Source organism: Trematomus bernacchii, unplaced genomic scaffold (assembly GCF_902827165.1).
Source record: "Trematomus bernacchii unplaced genomic scaffold, fTreBer1.1, whole genome shotgun sequence".
Lineage (NCBI taxonomy): Eukaryota > Metazoa > Chordata > Actinopteri > Perciformes > Nototheniidae > Trematomus > Trematomus bernacchii.
Genome location: NW_022987641.1, coordinates 6068789 through 6082402, shown reverse-complemented (window position 1 = coordinate 6082402; position 13614 = coordinate 6068789). Strand labels below are relative to the sequence as shown.

Here is a 13614-nt window from a genome sequence, read left to right as displayed (position 1 = left end):
AACACAGCTTCTGCGATGTAAATAATAAGTAAGGCATTCCATAAAAGGAGAGCTGAAGCAGCAGCCGGCAAAAGAGGAATAAGAGGCCATTGTTAAAAAGGTAGGGTCTGGATTTACAGCACTTGTCCATGCATCCTTTTCAGGCTTGTAGAGCTTCTTCGTGGTTTATAGACTCCCTACTCCTGCTGACAGCAAAGTGATGGGTCAAATACGGATTGTCTCTCTCCAGCTGTCCGTGGATTTGATATTTACCCAACAATATGTCTTTGAAAAGGACCTAATGATTGTTTTCAGTATTTGTATTGCCTATTGATCCATAGACTCAAGGGACATTTTTTATAAAGTCTTTGCTTGAAAGAACCGACACTGCTACAGGAAAGGAGCCCACTGTGAGATCCACTTCTTACAAACAAATCTCCACGTAGAGGAAATACACCCAGCTTTCAGAAATAGCAGAGGCTTAGGTAATATGATTCATCTTATAGCTCTGCTGGATATATATTCAACCTGAGTGAATTCACCCTCCATCAATGTGCAAACACTTGACCCCAGGCTTCAACTCGAACAACTTGACATCAATTCCGACATGTTGGTTGACTAGACTCTCTCTCCATGCAAAGATATTACACATTTTTGACAGGGTTTTAAAGGTCCTTCCAAGCAAGAAGGTTGCCATAGCCACTATAAGCATTGATGTGTATGATAGGAGGCTCTGGGACTTTGTCTCCAGGGATGCGCTGGATACAAAACACTTTATGAAGCCATAGACAGACAGCCGTTTGCAGAGTTCAAGTTTTCAGCAGCAACATGTCCCTTCAAATTATCAGAGTAATGTGTCAGAATTGCAATCAACTCCAGTAGGTGTTCAGGATCTCATCAGTAGCAAGTGCTGTGCTTGGAGAAAAAACAAATACAAATTACAGCTATGATTGCTATATGTAGAGGTCCCCTCAGACTGAGGCTCAAAGCAATGTGTCCTTATGAAAGTCATGTGTGTCCTCATTTACCTTACATAGCACCAGACATACTGACACTTATGTATCTACAGAGAGGCACTGAGGCTGATATTAGAGGAGAGTGTACTCAAACTCGTATGAAATAATATATTGTGGGGTGTCTAAAAAAACAACCTTAATCTCCAAACTCATAATTGGAAAATGTTAAGATTCAGTGTTAGATAGGGCTGAAAAAACTTGTCCTACAATGTTTGATTCATTTTCATTTCATTCAAATCACTTCCTTTTGTATGGACACAAGGTAGCCACGCCTTGCGCTGCTTAACTATCTATTTCTCTCAAATAAGACCATCATTTACAAAATGAACATCATGCTGTATTAAAGAAAATTATTAATTGAAAGCGTAAACTCTTTAGGTAATTGCTTAATCATCTAATAAATCAAGTACATTTTTTCATAGACTTCTATACATTCAAAATTATTTTGCAATTGCTGGCCTTTAAAAGTAAAGAAGGTTAAGTAAGGGCACTTCAACGCCGGTATAACTTTTCAGATCCAGAGTCTATTCCATTTGTTACAGTCTATGTCAATATCACTATAGAATTCCGTTATATAAATTATTTCCTATGTCCCTCATAAGTGATTCTTAGCATCATGTTCCTAAATATAAAAGTAATGCCAATGGTTTCCACAATTTACTATAAAGACCTCAAATATGGAACAAATGAGAATATCCAAACCGGACTGTATTTATTGGATATAATTATTTGTATCTGCATCATTACTGCATCCCAAATGTTATACTTTTAGTCTCATGGTGTTTTGGAAACACAAAATAAAACTAAAACGCATCGTCGCTTAGCCTTTATCCACCTATAATCCTCTGATTCAGTTCTATGCTATTATACATCTCAAACACTGTTATTTTAATTATGAAGGTGATCTTCAACTTATAGCATAAAAGTTAAGCTGACAGTCACTGTTGTTCTACCGCTATCGCTCCATATGGATCCTCGAATGATGCCAAGGAACTCAATGATTTATAATAAGAACGAAGGAACTGATGAAAGAAAGTGCAAACACTTGGAATATGAATGTGTCAGACACTGTATAGAAAACATTTAATGACACAAAAGTCTCTATTTAGTCATGTCTTACTGTTAGACGACCATTATCACTTTATTTCTTAGTGAGTCAGTGCTCAGGCTCATTAAATCAGACACCAGTGTTTTTTCTCCAGGCTGCAGTCAAGGAGCAAACTATTTTTGCTTCAGGGACATTCTGTATCATTATGTCTGTAGTAGGTACATCCTCTTGATGTATTATGAGACCAAGACAAGGCTGTGTTGTATGGCCTCCAGAGATCATGAACACACCTCTATCTCCACCTGCTGGTCAAACTGTCTGAGCTTTTATCCCAACACCCCTCATCAACCTCTCTCTGAGGGAGAGCAGAGAGTCTGAGGGAAATTAATATCAGGTGACTTACAGAGAAAAAACAGCAGGTGATTATTCTTAAATGGACTGAAAATGACTATGGCCTTTGTCGCTAAGAATGGGGTTTTAATTTGCACCCTGTGTAATGTGCTTTGCTATCAATTTGCTCCCACCCACACACGCACTTGTCACTCTTTTGTGAGCTGACCCTACTTATCACTTCACTTCTTTTTAAAGGTTATTGTTAACACGATTAAAACTATAACAGCCATTCTTTACTGAAACTATGATACATTTACCTGTTAGATATAGTTTTGCTTACTCCATTTTTCGGTTTCATTTCACAATAGCAATTAGATAATAACAATAACGGTCCTGTCCTGTGCTTAGTTACCTTTTATGGTAATGGCCATTACCTCTTCTTCTACAAATTAAATCAAACCTTAACAATTGCAAATAATGAGATGTGAAAAGCAGCATCTTTATAACATTTAAAACATTGACACAATTGAAGTATGGCTGCAGACTAATTGAGTTGTCTTCCTTCTTTCTTTTCATTTGTCTTGGTATTTTTTCACCCTATTACTGTCAGACACTTTCATCCCTACACTTACTCTCAGTCCTTAGAGACCTGATTAGAGACCAAAGCGCATAAGTAGCAGAGAAAAGAGTATATGAGAGTAAGACATACATATTCAATGTCAATTTACAGAGAATGTTGTACATCGTTCTTCCCATAGTGAGACAAACATTTCAGACTATATATAATCTGGTTGATTTGGCTAGACAGTGGTTTGTAACCTTTTTTGGCTTGTGACTCCTCATCACAGGTACAGTAATGTCCTTACATTGTTAGAACAGTCCTGAAAAAACGTTTTGTTATTAATACTTTAGGTATAATGAATTGTTCTTGAATTATTTTGTAACCCTTACAATTAATGTGTTTGTTGGTCGCATTTTGTGCTTTTATTTTGAAAGCATCACTCACCGGAAGTATCCTTGAGTTGTCCTATTAGCTTGACGTCGCGCGACATGGCTCTTGGTTTGGATGAAAACTTCAGTTCACAGATAAACTCAATGGGAAGGTGAACGTTAACACATGAAGCTCCTGTGAAAAGTCCCAAAGTATTTGGAGTAAAGCTGCTGGAGACCTTTTCCTTTTTTAACACTTGGTCGAAAAATGTAAGTTTAAACCGAAGTTTCAATTAACTTTTGAAACAGGCTTAGTTTTAACGGTTCGTTTGTCCAAGTTTGGTTGGTCTTGCTAGCTTAATTGTGTGACCATTAACGCCTTATTCATTTTAATTGGACGTAAACGTAGCTAGCTTGATACGAATGTGTGTGTTAGCTAACGTGAACGTACAGAGTTTAGCTTAGTTAGTTTTCAATTGTCAGTATTATTTCGAGTATCCTCCATATAGTTATTAAAATGGGTAACTTTTTACGTACAATATTTACTGTGTATTTGTGGAGACATACGTGTAACGAAGCAGTTATTGCGGTAATTGTGCTTTTATTAACAGTTTAAATTAATGTTCTTGTTTGTAATCCGAAAATGTTTTGTACTTGCATAAAAATGTGTTATGGAGAAAAAGTATTATTCCCTCAGAAATACCAGTTTCACCAGTTGAAATGAATTATGCTATCTTTCTAATGGGAACACTTATTTGTATTTTGTATTTAACCGCAGCTAATTACTGCATCACATGTCGATAAATCTACAAGCCAAGTGACGAGTCACTGCGGTGAACCTCCAGTCTGGCTCCCACACAGATTGACTGTATAAGCAGCAGAAGCCTACACAAAGCCTGCAGTTTAAAGGTCCTTCTGGTCCAGTGTCAGCTTCTTTCATGATCCATCTCACGCTGCTGCAGCCTTTGTTTGGGGTGCAACTCTGTAGTATAACGTTGTTCAGGAAAAAGCTCCATCCTGAGGCTCTGCATGACCTGCTGGCAGCCCTCCTGTCTGCGTATGTCTGCTGATGTCTTAGCTTCCGGGCAAAGAAAAGCATAACAAAGGATTTGATTTCCTTCTCTCACAATAACCATATTTGTATCTCGTCACACTGATGGCTAACGGTTTGCTGCTCAGAAAATCCAGCTGTTGCACACTTGATTGCATAGCCATATCTGATGTGGCTGCAGGAAATTAAGCTTAATTAAACACATTTTCCACATTGCTTTGAGATTGTTTCATTAAGACACAGTTCTACTGTAATCTCCTGGCGCACATCATTTTGTTTCATCAGACAACCGGCATTTGTTTGTGGTTCAGTGACTTAAAGTTCTTTATCAGCCTTAGTTTGTATTCCCAGCTCATTTTGGATGGATCAACATGTATTTTGAATTCTCTACAAACTAAGTGTGTCAAGGTAGGCCTTTCTATATCATGCCCTTATTTCCTGATGGTTGCATTCCTTGCATTCTTGGTAGAGTACTCTAAAGTGTATTTTGAAAGAAGGGAGGTGTCAATTTAGAGTCATATGATATATTGTGGTGTTTACAGGCTTCTGAAATTAAATTAAATCTTACTCAAAACTTATCGCACAGGAAAATAATGAAAGGGCCTGGTTTTATATGAGATGTGGCTTTTAGATTATTTCAGATTTTAGTTTTTGTTGCAGCAGTCAGTGCTGGGAAATGGCCATTTCTGACTTAGAGGAAGACATTTCTCCCAGAGTGTGCCAGGAAATGGCTTCCTGACAGGACTGAGTGACGGTCTTCCTGATTGTAGGAATGCCTCTGTGTTTACAGTTTCATTCATTGTTGCCACTATTGTAGACCTCATTTGCCATTGCAGTTCTTTACATATTTTAGGCTTAGTTTACAGCGACAACTGTCAAAATTATGCCCTAAAGGAAGACTTTATGCTTCTGTGCAAAGGCAGTGAAACTTCGTTTTTCTTTGCTTGGTGAACTTCTTACTCAGTTCCTCCTGCCCCTATACTCAATCCTCTTTTATATTTTCCCCTCCTTTGAGATTTTTGACTATGATGTAGTTGAGGGCCGCATGGAAAAAACCACAACAGCTTGGGTTCAATGTCGCGGTGGTATCATGTGAGTCTCTGAAGGACAAAGAGTTGTTTGTGCAGGGTCTCAATATGGCCACCGCTGCACTAGTTTAAAGTCTGGCTGTCCGTTTCTGTCAAACAGTCTGACCTCACTCGCAGCAGCCAAAACTAAAAGTCCACTGAACCTTCTCTTTGGAGGAAATGTAAACAAACGCATGGTGTTTGACTGCTGGATTAGATTTAGAAAAGTCACGCTTCCATGTCTGTGTTACCTCTCCAGGTAGTACTGTAACTATTATTGTTGTACTGCAACTAATTAGGTTATTGCTAAAACAAGTCGACTTATTTGATCAACAACTATTTTTCGCAATACAAATATTTATATTTCTTTGTATTTTATATTACCAATAAATAAAATAGAAGTTAGAAAGAGTATTGTGTATCACGCAGCGTCCACACGGCGGCGTGCGTTGAAGCTTGCCGGTGGGCGTGTCTGAAACTCGTACCAACAACCAATCACATGAATCTCCCGCCCCGGACAAACAAGCACGCTGTTTGATTGGCTAGAGCTTGTACTGGCATATGATTTGATTGGCTGACGCTTCCGTCGAAACTTCAAAAGTAGAACATTGCTCTACTTTTGAAGCGAGCAACGCGAGCAAAGCGAAGTGTGGACGGGCCGTCAGGGTATGAGAGCTAGCAGGAAACTAAATTATGAAATGATCCAATGTTGTTTTTATTGGCTGTAAATAGAACTTAGAAAGGTCAATATCTTGGCAACTGTGAAAGCAAAGCTAAGTGAAAACACAAGTGTACTGTGGCTTCTGGATGCAGTGAGGAAGTCATATTTCTGTTGGTAATATGTTTGATAGCTAAACTGAGGAAAGGATCAAATATCTCTCTAAAGACACAACAATGTCTTGCACTATACTATGACCAGTTACTGTAACTAGAAAACACTAATGCATCTTCTAATACTACTCTGAGGCAGTTCAATTCTGAAATGCACATCTGTGCCACAGCTGGAAGTAAGCTATCGTAGTGTTAGAGGCACAAGCAGAGGCGTGTGTTTGTGAATATATCCGTGTGTGTGTTCAGAGCCATATCACTCAGAATGGTCATGTTATCCCAGGCTATTTTCTTTCAAAGCATTGTCCCTCCCCCTCAGTATCTCTCTCTCTCTCTCTCTCTACATCTGGTTGCTGTTAAAGCCACCTTGCAGCAAAGTAGGTAGGACTTCCGACAGATTTGTCTTCCTATAAATATATTGGAAATATGACTTCACTTGGATACTTTCAGAATGGTGGCATTGATGCATTTATAAAAGGTTTGAATGCTGTGTTTGGAATAGAGCTTTAAGTGAATTGTGAGCCAAGCCTCAAACTGAGTGGCATACAGATTACTATGTAATGTTTGTGAAAGTCCATTTGAAAAAGCTGAAACCATCTCCTTGTTTAGCCTAATGTCTTTTGAAGAACATTTTTCAACTCAACCCTCAATAGAACATAAGGTTAGCTGATATTAAGTTATATTGTCTTTGACAGAAAGAAATAGAAAAAATCTGCTTCAGAATATGAAATCTGTTCATCTATCATTTTTCTCCAAAGTAGTTATCTGTTTGAGTTGAAAGACTTTCCTTCAATTCACAATTCCTTCACAGATTTAGATTAAAGAATAGTGGTGATGTATTCTGTTTCCCTTACGGCCCGTCCACACGGCTGCGTGCATTGAAGCTTCAACACTTCTGCCCATTCACTTTGAATGGTGTGACGTCACGCTTTGCTGAACTGCTATTGTGGTTCCGTTGCCTTCGCTTTGCTCGCGTTGCTCCGCTTCAAAAGTTGAGCAATGTTCAACTTTGAAGCTTCGACGGAAGCGTCAGCCAATCAATCATATGCCAGTACAAGCTCTAGCCAATCAAACCGCGTGCTTGTGTGTCCGGGGCGGGAGATTCATGCGAGTGGTTGGTTGGTCGTGTTTCAGACACGCCCGCCGGCAAGCTTCACACACGCCGCCCGTGTGAACGCTGCGTTAGGGTCAATACATCTCACGAAAAGACCATAATATGGCTGCTACTCTACTACCAACTATTTTCCATTATTGATTAATCTGCAGGATCATTTTCTGGATACATTTTTATTAATTCTAGTTGATGTCTTTTAAAATGTTTTGTTTTTGTCAATCCAAAACCCAAGGATTAAAGTTTTATATAACTGCAGGGAAATATTCATTTTAGAAATTGCTGCTTTTACATTAACATTTATATTTAAAATGGTTGCCAGTAACATACTTTCTTTCTATACAAATACTTGAACGATTATGCTGTTATCAAAATAGTTGGACGAAGAGATAACTAAATATTTAAAATTGGTTACATATATACAGTATTGTTAAATTTAAAGAAAGACTATGGTATTTACTTAAAGGTGGGGTAGGTAATTTTGGAGAAAACCGGCTCGATATCGCTAGAATTTGAAAAATACACAGCCGGAAAAAATCTGCCACTTCCTTACAGAGCCCTCCTCCAACACAACACGAACGCGCACATGACCAATGAGGGCACGAGATAAGTTTGTGCACATATGGAAGGGCTGACAGGCAGGTAGGGCCATCCAGTTATTTTAAGCCGGGCCGGCTAAAATGATGGTGCGTGCTTTTTATAGTACTACGGCTTCCACATAGAAATATTTGTATGGATTTTTTGTCAAAGCACTTAAGATATTCATTGCTATCGGATGTTAAGAGCATTCCATGGAATATAACAAAAAGTGTATCTCGAGCCGGTTTCTCAAACTTACCTACCCCACCTTTAAACAGCTGGTCCTTTTTTTTTTAAGCAAACTTTTCTTTTAAAATAGTAATTAGTGCTTTGATTAGGAATAATTTCAGCGTTTGATTAAAGCCACCATCCTGGTGTTCACAGGACCAGGACGATTTAGTATTGAGTCCAAATAAGAGACCATGTTTCCAAACCGCCTGATGTTTAGGTTTTAAATGAAAAAAAGTCTGTGGAGTCTTAAGGAAGGAGGGAGGGAGGTCAGCAGGGATGTCAGTACCAGGCTGTGTTTGGTTTTTTGGATAAGTAACCTGCTCAGGAATGTGTGTATTGGCTCACTCCTACACTTGACGTTATCAGTCATCATGCACACACTTCTTCACAGAGATGGACTCTCCTCTGTTGGCTTTTCTTATTTAGTCAGAACGTTTTTAATGGATCATCAAGGATGTGAAAAAGAAGTGGAAACAACTCAGCCTGGCATTTCAAAAATTCCTGGATTTATGAGTCTAGTGAATGGACAGGCCTAGTTTAACCTGAGTTTTCAATGCAATCTTCTGTCGCATGACTAGCAGAAGGTACTTGTAATTACATTTAAGCGTCAACATAAAAACATTTCAGTATTTCGAAGTAGGTTGGTAAGATGCTCTTTTTTCCACTAAATTGGATTTCTATGAAACTCATAATACCAGTTTTGATGTGGCTTTTACCACTAGACACCGACAGGAGAGCAGCCTCAATTATGGTTCACACTTTTGATTTATCTTTCAAAATGTTTCATCCTACCCTTCTTTACTCCCCCGCGGTTGCATCGTGACCTGAAATCGGTACACAATAGTTAAGTAGAGCAGAAGATAGCACACACTGATGTCTCTCTCCTCATGCCATTTGTTTTTATTGCATTCACACAGTGAGAACACATATTTGGATTCTCAACAAACAACATCAGGCACGAGATTTAGGTTTCTCTCAGGGGGGGAAGCTTCCACCCCGGTGAGCGTAGGATGGGTTTGCTTCAAACTCTGGAAAAAAAGTGTTATTTGTAAGACCTGGATCTGTGGCACTCCTCCACCCTGAATACCCCATGAGAACTGTGACATTTCATTTGAAAGCTGTTGTAATATTTCTAAATGTAAGCTATTTTCTGGTATGCTTATTGACCAAGATCCTGTTTTGTAATGTTTTTAATGGGCTACACAAAATGTTTTTATGTGTTCATCTTGTTGACTAAATCCCCAGAATATTTTCATGGAGTATTATGTAGTAATACAAAACAGTCTGTATGAAGAGGTTTTAGAAACATTTAGCAACAAGCACTTAAGGCCCCTTGTTGACTTCCTTGCTTTAATTACGCTCTTTATGCACATGTTTTACCCTGCTGGGTGTGACCCTGTGACCCCTTAAAGGGAGGAAATGAAGTAAACCTGCAAGCCCTGCCCCCCCCCCTACCATGAGACTTCTGAACAAGTAGAGCCACTGTTTATTATTTTGTTAGTTCTGAGCTTTAGCTGCGCACTCCACAAGTCCACATACAGTACTGTGTACAATCTCAACCACTTTACATCTGATTGAGTTTCAATAGATAAGTGGTGCAAGTAAAGGAGAGCCTTGATAAGAATTCAGCCGTCATGTGGATTCAACTTTGTTATGGAGGTTTGAGATGCCGGGAATGCCAATGCTACAAGGCCCCTGGGAGAATAGTTCCATTATTTCAGTTAGGGGCTTGTCCATGATCACCCGTGACCGCCGTACTGGCGGAAATAAGGCTTGTTGGGTAATAAGTCCTGGCAATAACTTTGTTTTTTGTCTCTCAGGGAGCCTGTTTTTTGTGGCACAGACTGCAGGGTTAATTTGATGCAGACGTCATTTGAGAAAAGAAGAAAGAGGGCTTGTACTCTAACAGGATTAGTGATAACACTATCATGTTTATTTCATAAGGAAATGTGAAAGCATGCAGGCAGGCTTTGTTGTTTAAAACTGATGCTTGTGTGGGAGAAGAGCAGTGCTCTGAACAGTACAAATTAAAATAAAATAGATTGCAACTCACAAGGATTTGAATTAGAGTTACATAGAGTTAACTGTCTAGTCTATAACATGTCAGAAAACAGTTAGAATCTACATTTCCTTTTCCCATGTAGGGGTCTTAAAATGTCTTGTTTTGTCTGATCAACAGTCCAAAAATATCCAGTTTACTATCTTAAAAAAATTGTGGAATTTAATGTCTGAGAGCTTTGGTTTAGTCCATTTTTTACGTGTCCTTCTCTTCTTTCTCTCTCAGATTCATTGAGCTCAAGATGATGTCGGACGCCAGCGATATGTTGGCAGCAGCCTTGGAGCAGATGGATGGGATCATTGCAGGTAACCACATTGTACACTTGGACGTAAAGACCATAGCACTTTTTTAAGTGGGCATGGCATACTATAGGGTCTAGCCACATCTGGAAACCATTGAATTGCAAGCTGGGAATACTAGGTCCAGTGGAAGGTAACACAATGTGCCCTTCTCCTTCCACTTCTACCTGCAGTTTGATGTAATCCCCCTGAATGTATAGAAATGTTTCAAATAATGCTGAAGTTGTGCTGCTGGGTCACTGGCCCTTTCTGCCTCCCCTGCATTCCTCCATCATGAGAAATTAAATAAAGTTTCCATTGTCCCCGCCATGACAGAAACTAATGATTATTCAAGCTCTGTGAGTTTGGAATAAAAACTCCTGCTTGGGAACTTTTGGCCACTCTGCTGCAGATGAGCAGAGCAGGCTTCACTTTCAGAGTCCCCACTTTTCCGCTGATGTGTGTAATTATAGCGCTGACCTTTCCAATGGGAGCAAGGCAGTTGATCACATGACATCCCCACTGTTTCTGCAGAAACCACAGCCCTCACCGAGGTTATGGCTAGAAAGGATCCATCTTGTGTAAATATGACGTCACGTTCTCGTTGTAACTCTCGTTGTAATCAGAGCGGCTCGGAAACACATCTACAGCAGTAACATGCAACATACACATTAATGCAGCAGCAATATTAATAGAGAAACATCAGACATAATAGTAAAACACTGAAAGGGAACATTTTATTGCACCAGGAGCTATCTTGGGACTTTTACTGCGACAACGTTGACTTGCCTGTGAATACAAAATAAACCATAGTGTTGGTGATCTACAGTGTTGTCATTCTTCTTTGAACAGCAAGACCGCTAACACCCTATTTCAACAATCACACTCCCTGTAATTGACATAATTAATAGATAGTTTAGCTTCTCACCATCATTTGCTGTGGCCCACTGATGTTAACGATCGTAACTGAAAGGCTGCCTGCCAAACGTAAACATTCAGCCACGTGACTTGCAAACTCTCGCGAGAGTTTTACACCAGACGGATCCTTTCTAGCCATAACCCCTCACCGAGCCACACTACCTCGCTACTGGGAGGAAGCCATGATTGTTCGGATATTTATTTATTTGGCTCCCTCTTTGTTGTTGTTGGACATCTTCATTACGGCTGACATTTGAGACGAATGACAGATGGTGCAGAGTAGGCAGCAGCACATGAACAACTGTACTGGAGTTCAGTCAACATGTTGTTTCTAAGCAAATAACAGAACATGTAATTTCCTCAGATAAGCGGGAAGATTTCATTTCCTTAACCTCTTAAGCACGGCGGTCCCCCCATTGGACCCCTCCCACCGTTTTTTTTTCGAGATAATGTCTCAGGGCTTCTTAACATTTATGAAACTATTAATGTGTAGCACCAGATTAACGGGAAGAATCTCAGCTAACTGAAGATATGAACCATTTTTACCAAAACAAAACACAAGTCTCATAAGAAGCGTCTAAATGACCCCTGAGCGAAAAAATTCTAACGCACTGCGGCACACAATTCAAGATAAAAATACCCTTATTACTTATCGTAGCTGCACATACAATATAGCCGATTAAAGCTGAGACTCCACTGATTATTTAGGTATAGTATCATCACTGAGCGATCCGAACTTGCGACAGGGGAAGCAAACACAGACATCACAACACGTACCTTTACGGAGCTTTTACGGCAGATCGTCTCACCGTAGCTGTCAATTAGGTCAAAAGACGTGTTCAATGGCATTAAAACGAAAAAACAAAAATTCTACAACTGTTGATCCATAGGTTGATAATGTACCTGTGCCTTTGAAGAAATTATTTATAATCCATAATTCCATTTTTTATGTAAAAATCGGAGCGGAAAAGTTAGCTGCTAATGGTAGCCACCAGAGTGTATGCAGCTTCCGGTTTTGGTCACGCGTCACTCTCACTCCTTATTTGTTAACGTTTTGGTGTGATATAACTTTCCCTCGATTCCATTCGCTCTAGCGGTTATAAAGAGATTTCATTCATCAAAATCGAGCAAGGGGGGCCAGAGATAGGTCAAATCCACCCAAATGACCCCAGAAGTGGGTTTTTTTGGCTAAATCTCTCTTTTTGCATCAATCTTGATACAGGGTACTTATTATATGTTGTACTTTGGATTCCTAAAGCTTTTAGTCTACTAACCCATCATCCAAGCGTAGTTTTCACTATAAGTAAAAAAGAATTTTTGGACGGACACTATAATTTACAGTTTTTTACTATGTAAAATCTGAATTTTCTTTAAAATAAAAAACATCTATATTGATTCTGACTTTTCTACATCCAACTCACAGGTTTATCATTACTTTGAGAATAAAGATTATTAATTTAACCCTTTTAGAAGGGAAGATATGGTCGTTTGTTCTGGGAATGTCATTTTCGAGCCAGAGACCTGAAAAACAGGCTCAGGGCTTAAGAGGTTAATGGCACTTAGTGGGTGTTTCTCAATGTCGAGGAAGGCTCCTCCAGAGCCACTATTTCAAGGATGCTACGTCATCGAGTCCCGCCGAAGGACTGTTCCAATGTCCAGGATCCTTGGAATTCTATCGAGGCCGGCCTCCTTCGTTGTGGGACATTTCGAGGCTGCACATGTCTATCCTCCGCGGTCTTAAAATCCCCACAATGCTTTGCGCACGGACCAATTTCCAATATCTTTGGCGGAAATCGCGCTCCATTTAAGGCGGGGCCTCGCATATGACGCACACCTGCACACCTGTTAGCCTGTTCCACCATTTTCGTTTTCCGAGGCTAGGAAGGATTCTTGCCTCGCTTCTGAAGGACCTGACTCGGAAGACATGTCCTACCAAGGAAGCGTCCTCGACATTGAGAAACACCCACTGTGTCACATGATTTTTAATAGAAGACCTTAGAACATTTGCTTGCCCAGTATGTTCGTGTATGTTTGTGTAAGCAGGGATAAAGAGAATACTTATAATTGGAGTACAATTCTTGCTAGAAGATGCTCAATATCCTATGTGTAACATTTGAGTCACTTAAAAAATTAATGTTCTCAGGGGAAATTAACTATAATAAAAATCCCTGATTGATTTAAGTCAT

General features: G+C 39.5%; 1 protein-coding gene across 1 annotated transcript in view; it reads left to right on the top strand.

Annotated features, from left to right (window-relative positions):
- Positions 1 to 3455: 3455 nt before the first annotated feature.
- LOC117485052 (liprin-beta-1-like) overlaps positions 3456 to 13614 on the top strand; it is a 25670-nt gene continuing 15511 nt past the window's right edge. The window contains 2 exon segments of the mRNA XM_034133646.1: positions 3456 to 3576; positions 10458 to 10537. Of these exon segments, the coding sequence (XP_033989537.1) occupies positions 10474 to 10537 (64 nt within the window). The 5' untranslated portion in view covers positions 3456 to 3576; positions 10458 to 10473.